General features: G+C 43.1%; 1 protein-coding gene across 1 annotated transcript in view; it reads left to right on the top strand.

Moving 5' to 3' along the window:
• Window positions 1-9,455, top strand: part of cps1 (carbamoyl-phosphate synthase 1, mitochondrial) — a 76,740-nt gene that overhangs the window by 2,896 nt on the left and 64,389 nt on the right. The window contains exons 5-21 of the mRNA XM_019895351.1: window positions 1,970-2,026; window positions 2,379-2,471; window positions 2,573-2,662; window positions 3,328-3,456; window positions 4,265-4,371; window positions 4,583-4,724; window positions 4,922-4,999; window positions 5,106-5,204; window positions 5,864-5,959; window positions 6,143-6,332; window positions 6,455-6,612; window positions 6,724-6,852; window positions 7,060-7,204; window positions 7,480-7,690; window positions 7,936-8,134; window positions 8,254-8,430; window positions 8,871-8,989. Coding sequence (XP_019750910.1) covers window positions 1,970-2,026; window positions 2,379-2,471; window positions 2,573-2,662; window positions 3,328-3,456; window positions 4,265-4,371; window positions 4,583-4,724; window positions 4,922-4,999; window positions 5,106-5,204; window positions 5,864-5,959; window positions 6,143-6,332; window positions 6,455-6,612; window positions 6,724-6,852; window positions 7,060-7,204; window positions 7,480-7,690; window positions 7,936-8,134; window positions 8,254-8,430; window positions 8,871-8,989 — 2,219 coding nt within the window. The remainder of the gene's footprint in view (window positions 1-1,969; window positions 2,027-2,378; window positions 2,472-2,572; window positions 2,663-3,327; window positions 3,457-4,264; window positions 4,372-4,582; window positions 4,725-4,921; window positions 5,000-5,105; window positions 5,205-5,863; window positions 5,960-6,142; window positions 6,333-6,454; window positions 6,613-6,723; window positions 6,853-7,059; window positions 7,205-7,479; window positions 7,691-7,935; window positions 8,135-8,253; window positions 8,431-8,870; window positions 8,990-9,455) is intronic.

Here is a 9,455-nt window from a genome sequence, read left to right as displayed (position 1 = left end):
CTCATTCATTCACGTTTGAAATCGCCACGGGACCTTGCTCGTCGTTATCTTTTCAACGAAACGATTTTTAAACACCTTTTAAACTACACCGCACGTTGTCGAACTCAAACCTGTCGTCCAGAATAGTGGGCGACTTTGCTTGATAATATGACCAAAATCCTGCTGGTTTGCAGCGCTGTCAAATCTCTGAGACGCTGGCGTGTAGTTGGAAACAAAGTTGGAATAACGCCAGTATGGCCGAGACCTCAGAGTACGAAGCTTTTTAGCGTCCAGGTAAGGGAAGCGGTGTGTCGTTTGTGTCCAGTTCAGGGAGTTGACGAAGGCTACAACGAATTCCAAATAATCATTGCTCACGTCATTCAATTCCCGTTTAGAGGCATGAAAAGGTCTCAAAACGTAACGCAAATCATCCGAAATCATCCACTCCTTTAAATAGGTTGATATAGTTGGACATAACCTAACTTTTTACATCAAGAAAAATAGATCCAAGTTACCAGAGTTTCGATTCATAGTTTAGTTAGTGATATTTCTGTTATAACGTCGTGAAGATTTGACACTCAAAGTAAGGGAAGCGGTGTGTCGTTTGTGTCCAGTTCAGGGAGTTGACGAAGGCTCCAACGAACTCCAAATAATCATTGCACACGTCATTCAATTCCCGTTTAGAGGCATGAAAAGGTCTCAAAACGTAACGCAAATCGTCCAAAACTCCTTAAATCGGTTTATATAGTTGGACATAACCTAACTTTTTACATAAAGAAAAATAGATCCAAATTACCAGAGTTTCGATTCATAGTTTAGTTAGTGATATTTCTGTTATAACGTCGTGAAGATTTGACACTCAAAAACAGTGCACCTTTTTTTCAAGGTGGAATTAAAATGTATGAATACCTACTTTTTTTTTTTTTTGTATTTTGATGTATTTCTCAAAATATGGAGTTTTGGAGGACAGGGCAGTATTTGGGCACTGTAGAAAATGCATAAGAGTGTTGTTGAGGATGTGGTGTTTTGAAAAGAGAAGAATGACTATTTAGTAACCGGATGGAGGTCACAGTGGGTCATCAACCTTCGTGTTCACATACTCGGTCTTTGTCTGCAACACCGAGCGCACGCATTGAAAAATTCAAATGTCTGCTGGAGCTTTCACAGCACAATTGCGCTGCCCGATGGTGTTGAGCTCCCACTCGTGTGGTCAGTTTACCGAATTTGAAAAATGTATTGCATTCAGACTCGAATAGGGAAGATCTTTCTTTCTTTTTTTTTCCCCTTTAAACATATGACATTGATCTTTTCTACTCACCAGGCCCAAACAGCACATCTCGTGTTGGACGATGGCACCCAAATGAAAGGGTTTTCCTTTGGTTATGATGCCTCAGTAGCTGGAGAACTAGTCTTTAATACATGCCTTGTAGGGTAGGTAAGACCATCATAACAATTATACACCTCGATAGTCACTCCGCAATCCTCCCACTGTCTCATTTGCTGTCTTTAGATATCCCGAGGCCTTGACAGACCCCAGTTACAGGGGTCAGATCCTGACTTTGACGTACCCAATAGTAGGGAACTATGGTGTACCAAACACCGAAGAGCTGGATAACCTTGGCCTGAGAAAGCATGTGGAGTCTGAGGGCATCCAGGTATGAAGCGCCACACTGTTTCATGGGTTAAATTTGTATTCGTTGCCGAGTAGGTTGAAGCACAAGCTTAAAGACAGACTGTAGCTCACATCACTTTCTGAGGAATATTCATCCGTCCGACTCTCTATTTTCTATATTGCCTAAAGTCACTAGGGTGAGCTTGGAGCCATTCCAGCTATTCCAAATATCGCACTTTCAGTGTCATATTAAATGAGTCAGTGGCTAAAAAAAGAGAAAGTAGGTGGGGTGAATAACAAGTAGGCCCGGACTTTTTGGGTTATTACGGCATATCGTCTAAATTCTTTTTTTTTTCTTTTCTTTTCACTTGTTGAAAGGTTCCTGCACTCTTTGGGATAGACACCAGAATGTTAACCAAGATCATCAGAGACAAGGTAGTGTAGATGTGATTATCTGTTCATCACTTTTGCTAGTTGGTATGCAAAATTGTGCATCGGTCCTGCTGGATATCGGAAGCTAGCGGCGTAAGAGATTTATTAATTTGTGCATCCGGCATTGCCGCAACTCTTTTGGTCCGATTTATGATGTCACGATCTACACAGTGTTGTTCCAGACACATTTTAGGAATTCGGCAGCTCACAAAGAATTGAATAGGTTTGTGTCATTTCAAAATTGGGTAGAAGTAAACAGTCCAGAGACCTAACCTTTTATGAAAGGCAATTAACAATTGATTTTTCCATACTATGTCCTCTTGAAAGTCCTTTCCTGATTGTGTTTTCTCCTCAGGGCACCGTTCTTGGGAAAATTGAAATGGATGGGCAACCTGTTGAGATATCAGACCCCAATCAAAAAAATCTGATCGCAGAGGTCTCAACAAAAGTAATGGCAGCTTTTACCAAATGCTCAACAAAGCTTTTTGTAGTTTTTTTTTTTTTCTGCTCAATGCTGATTTCTTTCTTATATGTCCTCTGACTCCCCAGGAAACCAAAGTTTTTGGAAAAGGAAACCCTGTCAAAGTAGTAGCAGTTGATTGTGGTATTAAGCATAACATAATTCGCCTGCTGGTTAAGGTGAGCAAACGCACGGCCCCCGAACCTCAATTTCCCTGGAGAAATCTTTTTTTTTTTTTTCTGCTCAATGCTGATTTCTTTCTTATATGTCCTCTGACTCCCCAGGAAACCAAAGTTTTTGGAAAAGGAAACCCTGTCAAAGTAGTAGCAGTTGATTGTGGTATTAAGCATAACATAATTCGCCTGCTGGTTAAGGTGAGCAAACGCACGGCCCCCGAACCTCAATTTCCCTGGAGAAATCTAAAAAAGATCTCGCAGCACGAGTCAGAAAATTTGAAATGATAATATCCGTCTTTAAAAGTCACTTCGAATGGTCATCCAGCTGGGGTTGAAAATGAGCTTCTCATTGGTCTCGCTCCACGAATTCACTGCTACTCATCAGCGAGACTTTACCTCGGGGTGCGTCTGGAATGGTTTCAGTGTCCATCTGCGTTATTCGTTTTGTACGTCTGTTCATAGAACATTATTATTTGTCCTGAATCTTTATCAGATGGATGAACTTGTCAGCCTCTTTTAAAGTATTTATTATTGATTAACTATAAAGTACTGCCAAGTATTCGGAAGACCACGATTTAGCATCATTTGAATCTTTTCCACGTTATATTAACAATAACAGGTACTGTCGCTTCATATATTGCCACTAACTAAATGTGTCGATGTGCCAGCGGGGTGCAGAAGTTCACTTGGTACCATGGGACCAGGACTTGCTGAGTCTCAGCTATGACGGCCTGTTCATCTCCAATGGACCAGGAGACCCGTCCCTCGCTGAGGCACTCATCCACAATGTCCGCAAGGTGGGGACGAAAACTGGCTTCTGTTTTGTTTCAATGCAATCGTCTATGGTAGTAGTAATTGGTTTTGTTATTTAGATTTTACACCAGGCATAAACATACTTTGTTTATAGTATCGATAAATAAATTACAAACTAGTGGCCCGGTGGACCAGTGGTTAGCGCGTCGACCTCACAGTGCAGAGGCCGTGGGTTGGATTCCAGCTCAGGCCTTCCCTGTGGGGAGTTTGCATGTTCTCCTCGGGCCTGTGTGGGTTTTCTCCGGGTACTCCGGTTTCCTCCCACATTCCAAAAACATGCATGGCAGGCTGATTGAACACTCCAAATTGTCCCTAGGTGTGAGTATGAGCGCGGATAGATGTTCGTCTGTGTGTGCCCTGCGATTGGCTGGCAACCGGTTCAGGGTGTCCCCCGCCTACTGCCCGAAGACGGCCGGGAGAGGCTCTAGCATGCCCGCGCGATCCCTGTGAGGATAAAGCAGATCAAAAAATAGATGGCTGGATGGATGGATGAATTACAAACCACAAAAATGTTCTATTTTTTTGTGCAATAGGAATTTACACAGTTCCTGTGCGAAGCTTTTACCATCCTAAAGCTTTATTAACTTGACATACAATGTTTCAATTCAAATCGGAACTTTTTATTTTTTCAAATGCCATACGAAGAGGTATAGTAAAAGTTCCTTTGCAGGGGCCACTCGGTCAACTTTTACATGAGCTGTCTTCACAAAAGGAAAAAAAGAGCTGAGAAGTCTTTTGGATGAAATATCATAAATCACGTTGGTCTTTGTTTTTTTTTTTTTTTTTGTCTAGGTGCTGGAGAGTGATCGTCCCCAGCCCGTGTTTGGTATCTGTATGGGCAATCAGATCACCGCGCTTGCTGCTGGAGCTAAGTCCTACAAACTGCCAATGGGCAACAGGTGAGTATCATCCGAAATGAATGCATTTAGGACAGAATGTTTTTGTGGTTTCAGCATGACATGAAGGCCGTACGACTGAACTTAAAAGGATGTTTGCGCTTTGTGTAGTACCTGCCATACAGTGACGGCCGTACCTCACTGATCTTGAAATTCAATCAGGTGGAAATAAAATTTAGATGCAACGCGTCTCATTTGTGTGTTTTTTCCCCAGAGGTCAGAACCAGCCGGTAGTGAACGTGATGACAGGCCAGGCCTTCATTACTGCACAGAATCATGGCTATGGCATAGATAGCGAGTCCCTACCCCCGGGGTGGAGCCCGCTTTTCATCAATGCCAATGATGGCACAAATGAGGTTAGTTTCACTATTTGCAAATGACTTCAGGAAAACATGCCGTCTGATTTTTTTTCTATATCCATGAATAAACATTGCTCTCGTCTCGGCTCATGAAATATGGAGTGAAAGTGGAGAATCCTCCGTGGGGGGAGGGGGGGAGTATAATATTGTTGACTTGATTTTGTGCACTCACATCCAATTTGGATGTTTCGCAGGGCATCATGCACAACACGAAACCTGTTTTCACAGCTCAGTTCCACCCAGAGGCTAAAGGCGGCCCCACTGACACAGAGGTATTTAAAAACTTACCACGCTGCATAAAATTAAATCCCGGGTATCCCCGCATTTCTATGGTTTTATAATATTGTCATTTTTGAGGGGGCTATTTTATTTTTACAGTTCCTTTTTGACACCTTCATGGCCCTCATCCAAAAAGGAAAGGATGCCAACATCGTGTCAGTCATGCCGAAGAAACCATGCATCCCTCCTAGAGTGCAAGTATGATTGTCAAAAATATTATCATGAGATTAATGTCGTAAATCAGGGATGGGCAATTTAAATGATGGATTGGGCCACCATTTTCTATCGAGCTACTCAGTGCGGGTGTCACATACGACCACACACTTCCTGACAAAATGCCAAGCTAACAACAAAATAAAAAAAATAACCATTCAAGGACAGCACAAAATAGCTGCACAGAAAAACCAACATTAAGTGCAACTCACTCAACTCATTTTGTGCATTTTTTTTCCCCCACAAAAATCCACTCACTCAAAAAAGAATGTTATTGAGGTTCTGTTTGTCTTGGATGCCAATCCAAATCTGTAAACAATTCTATAGACTCCTCACATTATTGTATAGGTATCAGACCCGGTGTATGTCTGACATCTAGTGGTGAATGGTGATATTACAACATAAAACTCCACATTAGAACCCCACTATTCGCAGACGAGAGCATTCGGGTGTCCACTGTAGTAGAGGAGACATATTTTGATAACCCCCACCCAGCCCAAAAACTAAAGTAAAAAATAAATTTGGAAATTTAATGAAGGGGTTTCTCAGAGTGAGTTGGCCGCCGGTTGTCCATTCCTGTCTGAACTTACTGTATAGTCGCTGTCTCTCTTTTGCGTTCAGCTTTATTTTCTCTATGTGTGAAGGTTTCAAAGGTGCTGGTACTCGGTTCTGGAGGTCTGTCTATTGGTCAGGCTGGAGAGTTTGACTACTCCGGATCTCAGGCCATCAAGGCCATGAAGGTGACAACAAAATGGATACAATGTTTAAAATAGATATTTTCGTACTATAGTAGTCTATGATGTATGAGGAACAAAAACGTGGCTACTAAATACATACAAAGTGTTTTGGTTCAATGACTGTACTAGTATCACCATACTCTATGTCGTTTTCACCCAATGGCACACTGTAAAATGTTGTTTTAGGAGGAGAATCTGAAGACGGTGCTCATGAACCCCAACATCGCCTCAGTCCAAACCAACGAAGTCGGCAGCAAGCAGGCTGACACGGTCTACTTTCTGCCCGTCACGTCGCAATTTGTTACCGATGTGATTAAGGCGGAGCGTCCCGATGGCATTTTGCTTTCCATGGGTGGACAGACTGCCCTCAACTGTGGCGAGAAAAATACTTTTTACTTGTATTCATTGTGCATACATTTCCATTTGATTCACAAATGAGAAGAGAAATCAAACTTCATTTGATATTCCTCTCGGTACATTGTTTTGTGTCGTTTCCAGGAGTAGAATTGTTTCAGCAGCGGGTCCTGGAGAAGTATGGAGTGAAAGTGCTGGGGACACCGGTGGAGTCCATCATGGCCACGGAGGACAGGCAGATCTTTTCTGAAAAACTCAAGGAGATCGATGAAAAGATTGCGCCCAGTGTGGCTGTGGAGTCTGTAAGAATACGAGTGTGATAACAGGTTCTGCAGTAGCTTTCTAGCAAAGTCATTATACATTGGGGCGGGGGGAAATGCCAAATAAATAAAATGCGCTTTTGTCACGTTGAGGTGTGTGATGCCTTGAAAGCCGCAGAACGGATAGGCTACCCAGTGATGCTGCGATCGGCGTATGCCCTGGGAGGTCTGGGCTCAGGTCTGTGTGCCAACAAGGAAAAACTGGAGGAAACTGCCCACAAGGTAAGAATATTCAAAGCTTGCCATGAAGGAGACGTTTTTGGGCACTTATTTTCAGAGCTCCCAATTATTATAGGGAAACATTCCAAATGTTTGAATCACTGCGACGGTAATTTTCTTTTTTTTTTTGCGACGTGAGGAATAATGTATGTGGGAAGTCTTCCACGTGAAGGCGTTCCATCTTTGAATGTAATTTTGGACATTTTCTAGGCGTTGGCGATGAGCAGTCAAGTCCTGGTGGAGAAGTCGTTGCTTGGTTGGAAGGAAGTGGAATATGAGGTGGTGAGAGATGTGGCAGATAATTGTGTCACCGTCTGCAACATGGAAAACTTTGACCCATTGGGCATTCACACAGGTAGTAAAACACCTTGAGCGTGTTTGATCGTTTTTTTTTTTTTTTTTTAAATTTCAATCCAATACAATCCAGTTGTTGGCAAATATGAACCCTTTGATGCACCCTATAAACTGATAACATGATTAACTGTCCACTGTCGTAACCGCTGTCCCTCATAGGGTTCAGTCCAATTGAGACAATCGCCTATCAAAAGAAGAAAGACTTCTCGTCAAACCTCACGCTAAACCGAACTTAAGTGCGCTACGACTCCATGCGTTTCTTTTCCTCCTCTTCAGGCGACTCGATTGTGGTGGCGCCGAGTCAGACGTTGTCCAATGAGGAGTATCACATGCTTCGCGAAACGGCCATCAAAGTGGTTCGCCACCTCGGTATTGTCGGCGAATGTAACATCCAGTATGCGCTCCACCCGTCGTCCCTGGAGTATTGCATCATTGAGGTGAATGCTCGGCTCTCAAGAAGCTCAGCTCTTGCATCCAAAGCCACCGGGTAAGAGACTTAGGTAGATTGCATTACACTGGCCTGCCACAACGTCAGGTTCGTCTGCGCAAACCCAGATGTGATCAAATACGAAAGCTGCGTGATCAAATCTGCTTTTTTGCAATACTGCAGTAGATATAATCAATTTGACCACGCCCCTTTTCGAATTCACCCCCTCTGGTGATACAGCAGCTGTATGACTGAGCTCTCATGGATTATTTTGGTCTCTTTGCATGACGTCCCATGTGTCACAGATACCCCTTGGCATTTGTGGCTGCTAAGTTAGCTCTTGGGATCCCCTTGCCTGAGATCAAGAATTCTGTATCCGAAAAGACCACAGCCTGCTTTGAGCCCAGTTTAGACTACATCGTCACCAAGATTCCCCGCTGGGACCTGGATCGCTTTCAGGGGATGTCAAGTGAAATCGGCAGTGCCATGAAGAGTGTCGGAGAGGTGATGGGTATCAGAACGCTCATTCACTTACTGTTTTGGGGATTATGACGCGCCGCAAACTTTGGTGTGATTTATAAATACCGTGTATGCGTACGCATATATCAATCGAATGGCTTTAGGTGATGGCAGTTGGGCGTACTTTTGAAGAGAGCATGCAGAAGGCCCTGAGGATGTGCCATCCATCAGTGGATGGATTTGTGCCCCGACTACCCCTGAAAAAAGCCTGGACAAACACCCGCGGCTTGCAACAGGAGCTTGCCGTGCCTTCCAGTACCAGAATTTTCTCCATTGCCAAGGTGCACTTATCTTTCATATTTCCCTGGGAAGACGTACTGCGGTTTACACATCAAGTTAAAGTTGTGACTGGCATTAAGTAAATGAGCCCCCAGTTGGATTCGTTCTCAATATCATGAACTTGTTTGTGCATTTGACTTTGCTTAAAGGCTTAAAGTTGGAGACAACAGGGTAGGGTAATGTAATAACGTGCTTTCCCGCCTGTCTTCATTCAGTCATATTAAGATACGCGTTTCTTCAGAGAGCAACAAAATTACCCCCCCCCAATTCTGTCCACCATCCATTATTTGGAGCATTACTTGAATAGCCAAGTAATTTTTAAGATTCTACTGAAGGAAACGTGTTGGATTATTGCCCTTGCAACAAGGAGAATGAATGATGAACTTGATGATGATGAATTATAGATGTTCGGCGGCATCTGTTTCATGTTTCTCCCCCGAAGGCCCTCCACGGCGGTATGAGCGTAGATCAGATCCACCGGTTGACGGCCATTGACACGTGGTTCCTGCACAAACTCCAAAGGATAGCGCAACTGGAGCAACACCTTGCAAACCACAAAAGGTATTAGAAAATCATTCCAAATATGGTCTGAAGGCACAGAAGTTTACCAAATGTTTAGTCTTCATCCTGGCTTGGGGTCACCATTTTGGGTGGCTTCTAACTATTCCATTTGAGAATTCCCCCATAGATTCAGAAATGATCATGTGGACTGATTGTTATTTTTACAGCATTGTAAAGGAAATACGGTTATTTCAATTGATTTCACGTGTAAAATTACAATTGATGTTGAGAAAATTCTATGATCAAAGGACCCGAATGGTGCTCACCTCAATGCATCCGCTGGTGTCTGCAACTCTCCGCGACCGCCTTTAAGAAAAGGGGCCATTTTTGGAAAATCTCCACCCAAAAAAAAAAAAAAATTGAAAATATCATCCGGTATAATATATTTGGATCTCATTCTATCACATTTTTTTAAAATGTCCAATCAAGTTTCTCTTGCCCTGCCTTCCAGCTTCAACATGGACAA

This window comes from Hippocampus comes, unplaced genomic scaffold (genome assembly GCF_001891065.2).
Source record: "Hippocampus comes isolate QL1 unplaced genomic scaffold, H_comes_QL1_v1.1 scaffold237, whole genome shotgun sequence".
NCBI lineage: Eukaryota > Metazoa > Chordata > Actinopteri > Syngnathiformes > Syngnathidae > Hippocampus > Hippocampus comes.
Note: the sequence above shows the minus strand (reverse complement) of the source record. Positions and strands in the feature narration are given on the sequence as shown.